This window comes from Meriones unguiculatus, chromosome 3, assembly GCF_030254825.1.
Source record: "Meriones unguiculatus strain TT.TT164.6M chromosome 3, Bangor_MerUng_6.1, whole genome shotgun sequence".
NCBI classification, from domain to species: Eukaryota; Metazoa; Chordata; class Mammalia; order Rodentia; family Muridae; genus Meriones; species Meriones unguiculatus.
The window spans coordinates 128,587,631-128,604,095 of record NC_083351.1 but is presented as its reverse complement, the minus strand read 5'-3'; the positions used below and the strand labels follow the sequence as shown (position 1 = coordinate 128,604,095).

Here is a 16,465-nt window from a genome sequence, read left to right as displayed (position 1 = left end):
ACCTATTTACCTGAGCCTATTTTAAAGGACTACCATTGTTTAACCTGCAGACCTATGGCCTCTCTGTGGACCACCACGTGCTTCTATGAGCAAAGTGCCAGCCTTCAGCCTCAGGGTCTCTTTTAGCGTTATCTTTCTGTTCTTCACATTTAAGACAACATTTTCCAACCTTTAGACATGGCCATATTGACAGGAAGTCACATTTTTAAAAAATCTAAACTTAATTTTAATTAAGAGAAGAACACCTGGGATTGTTTTAAGCTCTGTTGACTGGCAAGGAGCTCTAAGGAGAGGCTGAAATAGAGCTGATCAGTACAATAACAAGACACTGGTGTTTTCAGTGTTTGCAGCAATCCATATTTCAAATGCATCAAAGATTTCTATAAAAATCAGTGCATTGTTTGGGAAAGTCTTGTCGTTCAGTAAAAAAAAAAAAACATTGCTGAAAGTGCTTTACATTCAAATAAAATTTAGAAAGACACAATAGCTTCATTCTCCATAATTATTTATTCCTAGACATAAAATGTGTCAGTTTAGAGAAATAATGGAGACACCATGTTAAAAATATAGTTCTGAAAGTGGAGCATGCACACATCCTCAAGTGTAAATTCAACATGGACTCTTAATACATTCCTAATAAATTAAACTCTAGTTAAATAGAAACACTGATACCTAGTAAGCATAATGAATATGTTAAATAAATTTGATGGTTTGATAGGTACAATTAATAAACATTTTTTATAGGGAAGGCGATAATTACAGTCTTTATCATCATACAGAATCACATGGCACTTTGTGTAGGTGGAGAAAGGCACTTTAAAGTTGACTAGTCAGGTTGAAAACATGCGTGCAAGACATGCTGAGAAGAAAAACTGTAAAATTTTCCAATAACTTTTTTTAAAGACACTTTTATTCTCGCAAAAGAACAATGAGTCAGAACTAGTACTTGTGGCAGTAGCCAGGAGGGAGCTGAGCAGCGCTTTATAGGCTGTCTTCTTCCCTTGCTTCCAGGAGTCACACTTTTGTCTCTAAAACTAAAACCTTGTTCACATGTTTATCAAGTACTTACCAACTTCTCAGTTCGTGCCAGGCCTTATGCCAAGCACCAGGAGAGCTACAGTGTGAAAACAGTCCCCATGCTCAAACGCCTGCAGTCTAGTTACGACAGCAGACATTGGTCACTGTTAAAGGTGTTAACACATTCACTTCTGACTACTGTTTTGAAGAAATATCATTTGGAAGATGAGTGACCTGACTAAGTAATGAGGCAGTGAACGAAATAAATTCTTTGTAACAAAAAAATAAATGTTAAAAATAATGTTAAACAGAAGCCAGAAAGTTCTCTTAAAGAATGAGCCCCTGCCAGCCACCAAAACTGCTAGCACCTTGATTTTAGACCTTCCAGACCCTAGACTATGAGAAATAAATTTCACTTGTTAATGAGGCTTGCCAGGCTTCTTATGACAGCCCTTCACCAACAAAACCAACCAAGACAGTTCAACTGTTTGTCTCTTATTTCTTCCAGAACAGACTTGTCAGTTCATCCTAATTATATGCGTGGTGCTAAGTAAAATTGACTACTTTGAGTACTTGTCACTTAGCTGTACATTATACATTCTCTGCGGCAGTATTGCCTCCAAGGGGCAAAAACCGATCCTTGATGAAGCAAATTAAAACTTTCTTTTACTTTTATACTCTTATAAGTCATAAATACATAACTAGTATGGGCACAGACATATAAAAGAATAAGCACTCTTCCTATGGTATTAAAATAACACTAAGGAGGAGAGAAAACAGGAAAAGTTAGTCAAACAGGACCTAGAGGAGCAATCATAAAAGAAATGCTACTCCAAATAAATGTTCGGTGGTATTTACTAATTTAATCAAGTATAGCAGGTCTTTTTGTTTAACATAATTCTGCTTACAACTGTCTAAATATTTGAGAGTCAAGTTGGCACATAATTGTTTTGCCTTTGGTATCATATTGACTGTTAAAAAGTATATATGTATGTTTATCCTATATTATATGTCAAATATCTATTTATAAGTGTGTTTAAGGACCCTAGGGCATATTCTCAATCAAACGAATAGACATCAGAAGTGGGAGAAAACAGGGAACAGGACAGGAGCTTACCAGAGAGAGCGTCTGAAAGATTCTACCCAGTCAGGTATCAAAGCAGATGTTGAGACTCATAGCCAAACTTTGGACAGAGTGCAGGGAATCTAATGAATCTAATAGAAAGACCTAGAGGGGACCGGAGCTCCACAAGGAGATCAACAGAAGCAAAAAAAATCTGGGCCCAGGGGTCTTTTCTAAGACTGATACTCCAACCAACAACCATTCATGGAGATAACCTAGAACCCCTGTACAGATGTAGTCCGTGGGCAGCACAGTCTTCAAATGGGCTCCCTAGTAAGGGGAACAAATGCTGTCTCTGACATGAACTCAGTGGCTGGCTCTTTGATCACCTCCCTCTGGGGGTTAGGGGGACAGCCTTACCAGGCCAAAGAGGAGGACTCTGAAAGACAGTCCTGTTTTGAGACCTGCTAGGCTAGGGTCAGATGGAAGGGGAGGAGGTGCTCCCCAATCAATGGACTAAGGGAGGGGCATAGAAGGAGAAGAGGGAGGGAGGGTGGGACTGGTAGGAGATGGGATACAAAGTGAATAAATTGTAATAAATAATAAATTAAGTAAAAAGTATGTATGTATATACAGAAAATAGAAAAATGCTCATTGATGAGTGAAATAATATTTTCAATGTACTATTTGTGTTTCTTTGAGGACTACAAACTATTCCAAAACAAATATTCTACCACTTATCACAGCAATCTATGTTATAGAAAAAGAAAGAAAGAAAGAAAGAAAGAAAGAAAGAAAGAAAGAAAGAAAGAAAGAAAGAAAGAAAAGAGAAAGGAAAGGTCATGTGTTTCATGACCTCTCTTCATAGGAATAACAATTAGGTCTAAATTCAGAGACCCAGAATTTAGGCTCAGTGTAGTGATGGCATCTGAAGCTATCTGCAACGGTCATGTCACCAAGATTATTTGGGCACTCAGGAGCCTATGGTGACCTTGTAACCAGGAGGTTTGGAGAACAGTCTCCTCCGTTAAGGTAAGGGTAAGATGATTAAAAACCAACACTGGCCTTGACATTAGTTACTCACTCTTCTCACCGCTTAAGGTGAGATAGATATGCAAAAAGCATGTTCTTCCTAAGAAATGTTCATGACAATATGTATGCCTTCTGTAAATGCAAGGCTGATGCTGTGTTTCTTCTAAAGCAGGGATACTTCATCTGCTTCTGCAAATCCAAAAGAGACAGATGGGGTCCAAACCTGAGTGGCTGCACACATATCAATACAGCACTTAGCTAATGAGCAAGGATGCTCATGTGTCTTTGTTCTAGAGCTCCAGAGTATTCAAAATAGGAATCTTCTGTAATGGTTGCTGCTGTTAGAACCAGTTTGCCCACTTGTCAGTCCATTTTTGAAAGCAGTGAGAGGTTTTTTACTTTTTTTAATTATTATTTATTACAATTTATTCAATTTGTACCCCAGCTGTGGCCCCCTCCTCATCTCCTCCCAAACCCACCCTAACTCTCTCTTCTCCCCCTATGCCATCTCTTACTCCACTGATAGGGGAGGTCCTCCTCCCCTTCTATCTTACCCTAGCCTATCAGGTCTTATCAGCCCCTGTTCCCCTTACTATGGTACAAACTTGTATAATGAGCCTGTGCGCTACATCTGAGGTGGATTTTAGGTCCTCTCTTTGCATGGTCCTTGGTTGGGACCAAGACCTTTGCAGAGGCCCCAGAGCCCAGGTTTTTGGCTCTGTTGGTCTGCTTTTGGAGCTTCTGTCCCCTCCAGGTCTTTCTATCTTCCCCTTCTTTCATAACATTCCATGCCCTCTGCCCAAAGTTTAGCTATGAGTCTCAGTCTCTGCTTTGATTCCTCAATCAGTTTAGTCTTTCAAGGGTCCTCTGTGTTAGGCTCCTGTCCTGTTCCCTGTTTTCTCCTCCTACCAATGTCTATCATGTTTGCCCTTCTGAATAGGATTGAGCATCTTTCCTACGGTCTTCCTTGTTGTTTAGCTTCTTCAGGACTACAGATTTTAGTATGTATATCCTATATTATATGTCTCATAACCATTTATGAGTGTGTCTTTCTGCTTCTGGATTACCTCACAAGATGATCTTTTCTAGTTCTCACCAGGAATGGTGCTACCTCAAGATCCAGCTATACCACTCCTAGGCATATATCCAAAATATGCTCAACTATAAAACAAGGAAATTTGTGCAACCACGTTCATAGCATCTCTATCTGTAATAGCCAGAATATGGAAACAACCTCGATGTTCCTCAACTGAGAAATAGATACAGAAATTGTGGTAATTTGTACAATAGAATACTACTCAGTTATTAAAAATAAGGAAATCCTGAAAGCAGTGAGCTTTTGAGAGCCTTTGAGAAGCAACTTGTTCTTCCTCAATGGATATCTAAAAAGATAATGCAAATATTTAAGAATATGGATCAGGATTATAAAGATGATTGAAAACCTTAGTATAGTGCCAGTTGTGGTGGTGATGGCCTCTCCACTTGGGAGGCAGAGGTGTGCAGATCTCTTGAGTTCAAGCCCAACCTAGTCTACAGAGTGAGTTTAAGAATGACCTTCTATGTAAAAAAAAAAAAATACAAGAAAAGTAGATGGTAATTAGTGATCACTATTAGTGATTATTTCCTCTGCCCCAGGTTGGACTGTCTCAAAGCTTTAGGGTATCCAAAGGCTGCTCATTTCATTTTGCCAGGACAGACTGAGTTGTCTGGATATGTTTTCCAGTATCTGGAGAAACATCCACCTGCACTCCTCATGCTTCAGTCCTAAGTTTGTTTGTTTGTTTGTTTTTTCCTTTATTTTCATGATTAGTCTTCTTTTCCTTCCTATTCCTGTCCATCCTCTTGTAGACCTAAGGTTATTGTGTAATTCAAATGCTGATTTCTGTACCCACCCTCATATCTCATTGCAATCCTTGTTCTGAGAATCTCCTGTCTTGATGTTATATCAACACTTCTCACAGGTTATTCGCTGATATGTCACCAAAGCAGCTTGTAGCCAGTCATTGAGAAGGGTAGAGACTAGGGCTGGACTTCTTGCCATACAGGGTAGGAGGAATTAGAGGAGGAAGCAGGAGATTCAGCCAGGGGACTGAGCCAAGGACAGATGTCCAGGAGGGTCTAGGAGAAAGAAAGAGCTCGTCAGGGAAAGCTACAAAGTACAAGTATCCATGAGCTGTATGCTGGGAAGAAACCGGATTACAGTAGAGGGTAACGAATAGAGTATTAACTGCTCAGGGTTATTATGTTGTGAAACTTATTATTAAACAAATATTAAAGAGTCTCAATTATTTGCATGATTAAAAAATGGAGAAACAGTTTTTTTCGGGTGGGAATTTTATTTTATTACAGTTTATTCATTTTATATCCAATTGTCGCTCCTTCCTTCATTTGCTCCGGGTCACACCCTCTCTCCCTCTTCCTCCCATTCCCTTCCCCTAGTTTACTGAAAGGGAGAATCCTCCTCCTCTGCCATCTCATAAGCCAGGGGGCTTATCAAGTCTCATCAACACTGCCTGAATCCTCTTCCTCTGTGGCCTGGCAAGGCCGCATGGACAGGGGGAAAGGGGATGTAAAGCTGTGCTAAGAAAAAAAAAATAAATGTTTTTTTAAAAAAAATGTCACCTGCTAGACATAGCTAATGAGGACAAACTTGCTTTTGTACTGTCTAGTCAGCTAGGTGCTCAACAGTATCCTACCGCTAATAACTTAAAACTATTTAAATCACTACTTATCACTACGTCAACCCTGAACAAACAGTTTTCTAAAAACAACTTTGACATTGCCTGAAAGCTGCTGACCCTTAAGTGTGTCAGTCTCTTCTCCATCCACACAATTTCAGGTGATCTTATTCACCAAATGGTGCTCTCTCTAGTGTTGGTGTACAGTACCTGAACAACCACTCGAGATCCCAACTCATGCATTCTGCAGTCACCTTGGTGTCTGACTCTCAACTTACTACTTGTGACAGAAAGACATCATTCTGATCCTTCTAAAATCAGCAGAGTGCAGGGAATCATATGAAGGGGGGGGGAGTTAGTATGACCTGGAGAGGACAGGAGCTCCACAAGAACCAAATATATGTGGACACAGGGGTCTTTTCTGAGACTGTTTCTCTAACCAAGGACCATGCATGGATATAACCCCTGCTCGGATGTAGCCCATGGTAGCTCAGTATCCAAGTGTGTTCCCTAGTAAGAGGAACAGAGACTATTCAGATGAAAGGGGAGGAGGTTCTCCCCTATCAGTGGACTTGGAAAGGGCCAGGGAGGAGATGAGGGAGGGAGGGTGGAATTGGATACAGCAGGAATCCAAAGTTAACAAACTGTAGCTAATATTAAAAAAATTAAAAAAAAAACTTTAAAAAAAAGTCAGAGCTCAATTGATAAAGGTCAAAGCTCTGGAGAGTCAATATAATAGTAGCATAGCAACAGGAGGAAATATTAAGCCTTTATACTTATTTAGGAGACTGTAAATCACCTTAAACCTTGCAACCTTTGTAACTTGCCTTTACCACTTTAAGACCCTTTCTTAGACCCTCAAACATTTATAACTTGCATTTACCAACCTTAAGACACTTTCTTAGACTCTCAAACAACATTTTTTTTATCTTTGTATCTAGTTATTTACCATGAGACATAGGTGAGACTCGTATGAATTTTTATTGTCCTTTAGCTAAAGGGATAGTGAAAAGTTCTATTCGGGTCTGTTTCTTGATTCTGGCAACAAGGCATATTATGCCTAAGCCTAACAAGAGCAACTCTAGGACTCAGGCTTAAGGCCTGGTCTCCTGCATATGAAGAGAACTGGGAAGGCATCTGAAGTCTCCAAGACAGAAGTCGGCAACAGGTCCACGGGACCCTAGTGTGAGGCCAAAACAGATCTGCAATGTTACCCTGGGTTGGGCGAGGGTGGTGGAGGTTGCTGAATCAAGGAGCCATTTGTCCTCACCAGACCAAGGAGCTGGAAGTCTGGAAGTGTCTATGACTCTTGTGCTGGTTGAGCCTCCATTGCTGGGCACAGAAGGCAAACCTGCAAGGGAACATTTTGACTTCCAGAGGCCAGTCTGCCGGCAGGCAGCCAAGGCTTGTTGAGGCAGCAGCGGGACCAGTGTCTCGTTTGGCTGCCTTTGAAACAGTCACCTGGCAGAACTGACTTTTGGTTATACCCGGGCGGGATGGGGCATTGTAGACTTCTTGTTTTTGTGCTGGAATGCCAACAAGCTCAGAGCAGCAGCCAGGGTCTGGAGCATAGTTTTTGTTGTAGATGAGCCTGTTGGGAAGGCTCCTATCTTATTATTTTAACCAACTCCTGAAAGATGACTCAAGGACCATTATCAGATATTTATTAAAGATAGCAGTGAGCCCATGTTTGCAACTATACGACTATAAATCTATTTCTGGACATGTTAGAAAACTTGATCATCTATGAGATGACTGACTGTTAACTTGAATTCATTAACCATCAAATATTAGGACTTTAGGTTTTGTCCCTGTTAAATTGGAGCCTTAAAAATAATAAATATAGTCCATGAAAGTGAGAGCATAATAGTTTTTTGTATGATTTAGTATATAAAAAGTTCATAGCTTATAAAAGTCTAAGGCTATACTATAGATTAATAATAATACCATTTTTAGAAAACAAGACCAAGCATATTTTAACCTTTTTTTAGTAAAGATATAGCATAACAATCAAATTTTAACATAAATAAATGCTTCTAAAATTAATAAACATTAATTTGGAGTATTGGTAAAATTTGTACATAGTAACCCCTGAGTTATGAGTGTTAAAATCAACAATATCATAGAACAGTATAAAGCAATTTTAAAATTATACTTAAATTTATTTATAGCAAACCTATTAGCCAGAAAGCCTAGTGGTGAATCCAGATCATAGGTAGCTCATGGCAGAAGAAACACAATTTATTGATTTAGGAATTGATAAAGATACAGGCAGTTAGATGTACATTTTAAATTAACTTAAATTGAATAGACATTTATAACTTTGAAATTTTATCATTATATAAAATCATATATATATAGCATGTCATAAAAACAGACTTTAAACGTTATATAAAAATTCATACCAATTTAAAATGAGACTTGTTTTTAGTCTAAAAGGAGAAAAAATAAAGTTAGTTATGACTAAGGAAGTCTTATAAATGCAAACCCAATGAGAAAATTGTATACATCATTAGATAAGAATTTAAAGCACTTAATATATATATATATATTAAGAGCAGAGTGTGCAGAAATCAGGAAGAAAAGATTTTTAAAAGCTTGGAGGTCAGAAGTATTGACACCCAAGATTTGAACTCGGCTTGGAGTTTTGCAGGAGTGGGGGAGGGGCGAGCGCATGGCACAGCTTCTCTATTACACAAACGTGGAAAAGTGGAATTACTTACACTGAAACTTGCAATGACAAAGGATTCAATGCCTTTAATGGTTTTTTTTTTTTTTTTAAAAAATGATTTTACCAAAATCAAGCAAACTAAGAATATAATTTTATGACATACGAAGTCAAATTCTGGTGGCCATAAATAGAGTTTTATTAGAACACACACACACACACACACACACACACACATACACACACACACACACAAGTCAACATGGCTGCTTGCAGTGTGCGGTGCGCAACTGTGGCAGCAAAGAAAGGCCAGGTGCTTGCTCGTGGGATGGCTGTCCCGGCCTTGTTTAAAACTCTCCGCTGAGCGTGGCATGCAAGTCTGCGCAACTGAAAACCCTCCTCTGCAAGCCAGTGGCAGGCAGGCGTTCTGTGGGAAATTTAAAATCTAACCCCGGGGCTCTGAGCATTGGGCAGGACATTGTCTGAGCAGCGGCGAGCACGGGGACAGACATGCACAGTAAGGGCAGGGCAGTTGAAAGAAAGTAAAGGTTTTAAGTCATAGGTGGTTAGGGATAGTTAGAGAAAAAAAAAAAAATCTGTTGTAGGCAGCATGGTCAGAATAAAATGGGCCTGGCGTGACCAGACCGGGTCCTACCAGGAGAGCCCTTCCCAGCCCCAACGCACCAGTGTTAGGACCCATGAAATGATGAAGATGCGCACAGCAGATTTTAGATAAAAGAGGTTTATTATATGAAGAGAGAGAGAGAAGGAGTGAGGCATGATAGGGGGAAGAGGAGGGTGCCCCAACAGAGAAAGGGGAGAGGGCAAGAGCGGGCAAGAGCCAAGAGCCAAGAGAAGGCCAAAGTTGCTGGTTGATCCTTTTAAGGAGCAAGGTAACCATGCCTGCCAGGTGTGGCTACCTGCCCTGTGACTCATGATGACATCATAGGTTGCTAGGCAACCTAGAATCAGGCTGCCAAAATACTAAGAGGGGAACCTTCGTTTGAAAGAAGAAAGACTGAATTAGCTAAACCACTGAAGGGATTCCCCTGCTCCAAAGCAACATTTAGAACATTTTTTTTTCTAGGTTCAGCTACTAAAAAATGCAGAGACTATTACACTTACGGGAGCAGGGCCAGACTACATATTGATCTGGTGGTAGAATTTGCCAGCATCATTCCTAGAGTGCTGATTTTATAAAAATACAAAATGCAAAAAAGTATGGGTGATAATGGATATTTAATATGAGGTTATAGAAAAGCTGCTAAGGCTAGCAAACTGTGACAAAAGTATAGTCTCTACAAAGAGGTGTTGAAAGTGTGTTGGAAGAAGCTGTTTTGAAGTCACAATGGATAGCTCAGGATATCAGAGATACCAAGATTGTCTGATATCTGCCAAGGAAATCATGTGGTGGAACAGGATCCAGGGAAGACTCACATACTCCAGGCCAGAGAAGTGGTGTGCAAGACCCTTTGTGTCCAAATGATAACACCACAAACTTCACATGTTTGACAGTGTGGCTGTTTTTTGTTTTTGCCATGTTGGATTTTGGCTTTGCTTTAGTCAAATCTTTGTTGTCTCCTATTGATCCATTTTTAAAAGAAATGTTTACTCTGGATATTTTTTTATTTTTTATAATGTGCTCAGCTAAGAGATTGTTTTGAATCCCAGAAGAGACTTTTGGCTTTCAGTGGTATTGATCCTGCCTGTAAGAGTATGGGAATTTTAAAGTTAGATCGAACATGTTTAAAATTATGAAGTGTCCATGAGTCCATAGAGACAAGGGGTGAAATGCAGTTTTAAAGGTGATGTACTTCTTAGTGTAGGGTTGAGGACCTGTGGGCTTTCTCCCATCCACTTTAGCATGGAAATTTTTGTTGTCCTCTTTCAGCTCATGTTTAGGTAGTCATGTTGGTGAAACTTTATGGGTGTAACATTTGGCATTCCTAGAAAACCTAATCTCACAGTAATCCCCTGATGTTCTAGCCTTTCCAATCTTTCTGCCCCCACTTCCACAATGATTGTTAGGTCAGAATTGTTTTATAGATGTGTTTATTAGAACTGGGCTCCACAGTTCCACATATCTATTCATTGTAGTTGATGTAATTATATTATAATCTCAAAAAACAAAAATATCTAGCATTTATTTGTTTGTTTGTTTGTTTATTTATTTATTATTACAATTTATTCACTTTCTATCCCAGCTATGGCCCCCTTCCTCATCTCTCCCAGTCCCACCCTCCTTCTTCTCCCCCCATGCCCCTTTCCCAGTCCACTGATAGGGAAGGTCCTCCTCCCCTTCTATCTGACCCTAGCCAATCAGGTCTCATTAGGACTGGCTGCATTGTTGTCTTCTTAAAGCTGCTGTATTTAGGTATCAGGTTGGCAAGGCTTGGGTTTGTGATAAGTTAGTCCTCATTGTTAATTTGACTGGATTTCAGAACAACCTAGGATTTGGCTTGTCTGGATGAATTTTTCCAGAGAAGTTTAGCTGAGGGAAAAAGACCAACTCTAAATCTGTTTCAGGGTATCCAGAAGGGATTTAAAAAAAAAAAAAGAGGGAATGAGCAGGAAAGCCTGATAGACACCAGCATTTATCTGTCTCTGTTTCCTCACTGCAGACTCAATGTGGCCAGCCTTCCATGCTCCCACTGACAGACCTTCTCCATTATGAAATAAAACTTTAACTTGACTTTACCATTATTTTCTCACAGTATTAGGAAAAGTAGTTGATACACATTCCCTACAGGAACCTCACCATTTTCTTATACCTCTCACTTCATCTTTAACTCTTCTGTTCCTTTTTCCAAGGTTAGTTATGCCACCCCTTTAGGGGTCCTATCAGTAGTTAGGACACTTTTCATAGATAGCTATGTGATGAACTCCCTGTTTCAAAACAAACAAACCAACAAACAAAAGACAAAACAAGACAAAAAACCCAAAAGTTTGTACAAATGTCTCTTTATCAGTAAGGTGCAGTAAACTGCCCATTTGAAGCTGTAATCTATACTGCTCTTTCTCAGCTTCGTACTGCTATCTTCATGCATTTCTTTATTTGGTTTTATAGCATTTATTCCCCCTTGTTAAACTATGTAATAATTTACCTAAGTTTATCTTTTATTGTATGTCTTTATTTATTAGAATGTAAGTTTACACTTTACTGTGCGTTCAAGGGATGATATGTAGCCCACAGTGTGCACATCAGAGAACAGCATTCATGAGTCAGTTCCTGCCTTCCTTTTTGTAGGTCCTGAGGGTCAAATTTAGCTCATCAGACTTGGTTACAAGCATCCCTAACTGCTGAGCCAACTAGCTGGCTTTATAAGCTAATAGTTTTCTCTTTTGTTCTCTTGAACATTTCGGATGCTTACAAGGAGAACTTGTAAGTACAAGATGCTTAGTGAGTGGGTTGGAAGGTAATGGAACTTTTTTATTTGCTTACCTGCTTATAACCAAACCATGAACCTTTTGAAGGCAAAGATATTTGCTTTGTGGTTATCTACATATAACATCTTAATGCATTTTCCAAAAGCAATGGGTATATGATAAACACTTGCTAAATACAATTATTCACTGTTCACCTCATCGTCCCACAGCTCTGTAGGGTAGGCAATCACAGTTTGCAAAACCAGAGCAAAAATGTGAGATCCATTGTAAACTATAGCAGTATCAGGGAGCTCTAAAACTGAAGAGTCTAATATAGACCAGTAAAATAAAAATCTCTTCTTCAGGTTTCATTCACAAGTTAAGAATTTAGCATCAGGAAAATGGTACAACAGGTAAAGGCACTTGCTCTTAAGCATGACAGCCTGAATTTGATCCTTGGAATTCACACTGTGGGAGGAGAGAACCAATTCCTCACATGCACACTGTGGCACATTCATATGCAACAAACACAATGAATTTTAAAAGACTTAACTCTTCATTGCAATTTACTTGGTCATTTTCGACCACCTGTGCTTGTATTTGAGATATTTGTTTTGGTAAATCAGCCAGCCACAGACCTTGACTGAGGCTGCCATACCTCCTTTAACTTCTCTTTCTGCTTCCTTTCTCAGGGCTCTTCCAGCCATGATGCAGTGGGTCCGCACCCAGAAGCCAGGAGAGAGCGGCATCAATATTGTCACTGCTGATTTTGTAGAACTTGGTGATTTTATCAGCACTGTCATAAAACTCAACTATGTCTTTGATGAGGGAGAAGCCAACACTTGATATTACTCTTTGGGATGTCCATGAGTAAGATAGGAAAGCCTCATTGTATTAGACATATTATCAACAACCCTCTGATTTCCCTATTCCACTGAGTCTCTGAAGGAATTAGGGCTGGAAGTGGGTGGGAAAAGAGGGTAAACCATGTCTTCAGTGATTGTAACCATATTCTGCATTACTCTATAAATATGCCATCATTCCCATTTGGTGAGCAAAATCTACTTCTAGTGTTAGGAATAGAAAAGAACAGTGAATTTTGTTTTTCAGAATTAATGTTTGTGATATGTAACTCATGAGTGTTTACTTGACTGCATTTTCTAATTTCAACCTTGGGCTCCTATATTGTTCATACCCTCTACTCTTTCCACTCCCTCTCTCTTGCTCCCTCTTCCTAATTAGATGCTTTATGGGTCTCCAAACAATTGAATGCCCAACATATTGTGTATTGCACTGTTGTAATGAAATGTGTTTGTTTTGTGACAATTGGTAAAGTATTCCATAGTCATCTGTAATTGGGCAATCATAGTTAATTCTTGGTCGTAGAAAATATGCATCAAATCAGTTTCCCTGCATTAGTAATATTGGCAGTTATTAGTGATTTTTGTGTTCTATTAAAACAATGGTGTTTCACAGTATTTCTGTGTGAGGCAGCTATGACTATTATGCAAATGGATTTCTGAAAAGACTGTGAGTGTCAGGTCCATAGTGAAAAAAAGAAGAATGGCACATGCAGAGACAGATGCTATTTTAATTCAGCAAAGTCTGAAATACTAACGCCCAGCGAATGTCAAGCTACAAGTGTGTGGAAATCAGCAAAAAAAAAAATTAAGTTTTTATAAACTTCTCTTAATAATTGTATTTTTTCTAAAATTCAAAATAGAAAGACCGTGACCAATTTCCTATAAAATTGAGGTTCTAAATGCATAATTCTAAAACCTAGATTTTGGAAACAAAAAGAAGCTTTATTGATGTTTATGACTTAGAAAGAAGAAAATGACAGAATGTAGAGGGAGTTAGAACAATGTTTTTGAGACTATACCCTTAATCTCTGTAGTTCCTTTACAAATTCTTTCAATATGTATGATTTCAACAGACTCATTTACAACCAGCATCCTGGGTTCCATGCTGCTTGAGGTAAGACAAAGGCCATGGAACTGAAGTCTCATAAAAAGTTCTGTGGCATCAGTTTTGGTAATCCAAGGAAAACAATGTTAGCATACTCTTTTGAGTGTCTGTCATTCTTGATATTTGCCAACTCTAAAAACAATCTTCAAAGAGCACAATTATTCACAAGAATAATAGGAGGGATTATTAAAAATCTGTACAATTGCTGAAGTTCCTAAAATTACATATTATTTTATCTTCACACATAGAAATATTCCAACTTCAGTAGTTTCCTTGAACAATGAATTTCCATGCATATCAGACTCCTAGAAAAATAAAAGCATGCCCTTGGCTTTGAATTAATTTAAATGGAGGACATATGACTCAGTCTCTTTGGCCTAGACTAAGACTTGATTTCAAGTATACATCTAGGTATTATAAATGACCAAGAGCTGACTTAGATTATAGATATTCTTTATTAGTAAATAGCATTTACTACCAACTACAGAGAATGAATAAAAATTGTCTTTACTTAAGAGTATGTTCGTGAAAAATGAGTTTGGACCAAGTAACTTGCCTATGCACACACCAGACTTGATTATAATTCCAGATATGTGTACGTTGTATTTTGTCACACATACTCTGGCACAGACAAACACAGATATACACAAATACATACAGATTATAATCAAACATAACATAATTTTTTAACAAAAACACTTATATTAGTTGATAATTTAATTTAAAGAAGAATACCAGAGCTAGACAGAGGAACATGCCTGTAGCGGTAGAACTTGAGAGGCAGGAGGATCAGTACTTCAGTCTAGCCAGGTCTATACTGTGAGCTCAAGGCTACCCTGGGTTAAATAATGAGATCCTATCTCAGAAATCTAAACCATATCACAAAAATAGCATCCTTCATAAATGTTTGGAAAATGTTACAAAACATTTGAAATTGTAGTAGTTCACCAAATAAAATGTTTTTATGAAATATTATAGATTGGGACTTCAATATTCACAATGTGTAATACTTTCCGTCTTCACTTCTTCGTCCTCTGCAAGTCTATTATATGTCTATTATATTTCACTTGATCTTCTTGTGAAGATGAACAATTTTCAATTATTGACATTATGCTCTATACATTTGCTTTCACACTCAGTTTTCTCTCTGACTATTCAATTTATAGATGCCTCGGGAGCATCTACAGCCAAGCACAGTTGCAGTGACACAATTACCTAACTTACATGATAGAAAGAGATTCTTAATCTGTTAACAAAATATGAATGCAATGGAGAAGTAACTGGATGCTATTATCTTGAATGTGGACACTTTCTTACAGTGTTTGAGCAGTCAACTTTGTCATATTTGTTATGTGGGTGCTGGAAAAAATAGACATAATGAAGCATTAGGTTGGAATTTCCTATCTAGGAAAGAGGATTTCGTTTGCTTGTTTTGTTACTTTTGCCATTAATGATGTCTGCACAGAACCTGTGCTTTCCTCTGAACGTATGATTCACACATGGATATGCAATTAGCTCCTAGGAAATAGACACTGAGGTAAATGGACTTGCCTTAACTTCTAAAGATGGACTAAAATAGAAGTAAACTCTGAGAGAATCCACAAAAAGAGATTCTTGGGAAAAAGAAATAGGGAGAAGACACGTTTGGCTCTCTCCCGGCCGCCGATCTGCTGCGGAGCACACTCACGGGGCAGTGTGGGCCTCTCATAGAGAAATGATGCTGTGCCATAAGCTCAGACCTTGTCTTTCCTGAGTCCTGGGAGCACAAGGGCTACACACAGGCTTCAAGTGTCGGTATGTTTCGGTGTAGTTTTTGTTCTGCTGGCAGTTCCAGACACTTTATGTTACAAGTCCTACAAAGAAAAAAAAAAAAAAAACTGAACTAAAATCCACCTGTGGCAGGAAATCTGAAGAGTGAGAGGAACAAGGGAAAGTACTCAAATAAATTCACTTTTGCATTTGCTTTCCTGTCAACAACAGTGAAGGACCAATATAGCAAATACTTCTGCCATTACCACTATGTCTCCTTCTTACTACAGTCTTGTGAGCACAGAGAATGGGGAGGCATCCTTTAAAAGCCTTAGGATATTCTATATGATAACCTCAATGTTCGCTTTCAGCCATAATGGGAAAACTCAAATTTCACAGAACACCACCTAACAGAGAATGTATCAGAACAGAATATATTTGGCAAGACATGCGTGTTTATGCATGCCCTCATGCATGCATATGTGAGCACGTGTGCATGCACGCGAGCGCACGTGAGCGCGTGCACACACACATACACACACACACACACACACTGTCGAAGTTGCACCCTATCTGCCTAGTTTTATTGGGACTTTAACTCTTGAAATCAATATTTCTTATGTTATGAAGGATTAAATACAGTTGAAGTATTTGAATATTTAAGGGGAGAAAAATAATTGTAAAATAAATGAGAATGAGAATAGAGACCATTGGAATCTGGAACCACCAGGCAGTAGTGCTGTATTTCTCCTGTCAACTACACCTCAAGGCACATGATCTAATGCAAATGTATGTAAATGAATGTAAATGTCTGAACACGTACACATCTTCACTGAAGCTGTTTGAGTCCTGTGAAGTTCTGAGGTGTTTTGGACAGCACCACCTGTCCAGGTTCCCACCTGTTAGAATTACAGACTGGAGAGC

The 16,465-nt window shown here is 38.8% G+C and overlaps 1 protein-coding gene across 1 annotated transcript in view; it reads left to right on the top strand.

The window, feature by feature from the left end:
• Nucleotides 1-16,092, top strand: part of Plcxd3 (phosphatidylinositol specific phospholipase C X domain containing 3) — a 200,811-nt gene extending 184,719 nt beyond the window's left edge. Inside the window, exon 3 of the mRNA XM_060380529.1 lies at nucleotides 12,517-16,092. Within this exon, the coding sequence (XP_060236512.1) occupies nucleotides 12,517-12,670 (154 nt within the window). The 3' untranslated portion in view covers nucleotides 12,671-16,092. The remainder of the gene's footprint in view (nucleotides 1-12,516) is intronic.
• The last annotated feature ends 373 nt before the right edge of the window (nucleotides 16,093-16,465 follow it).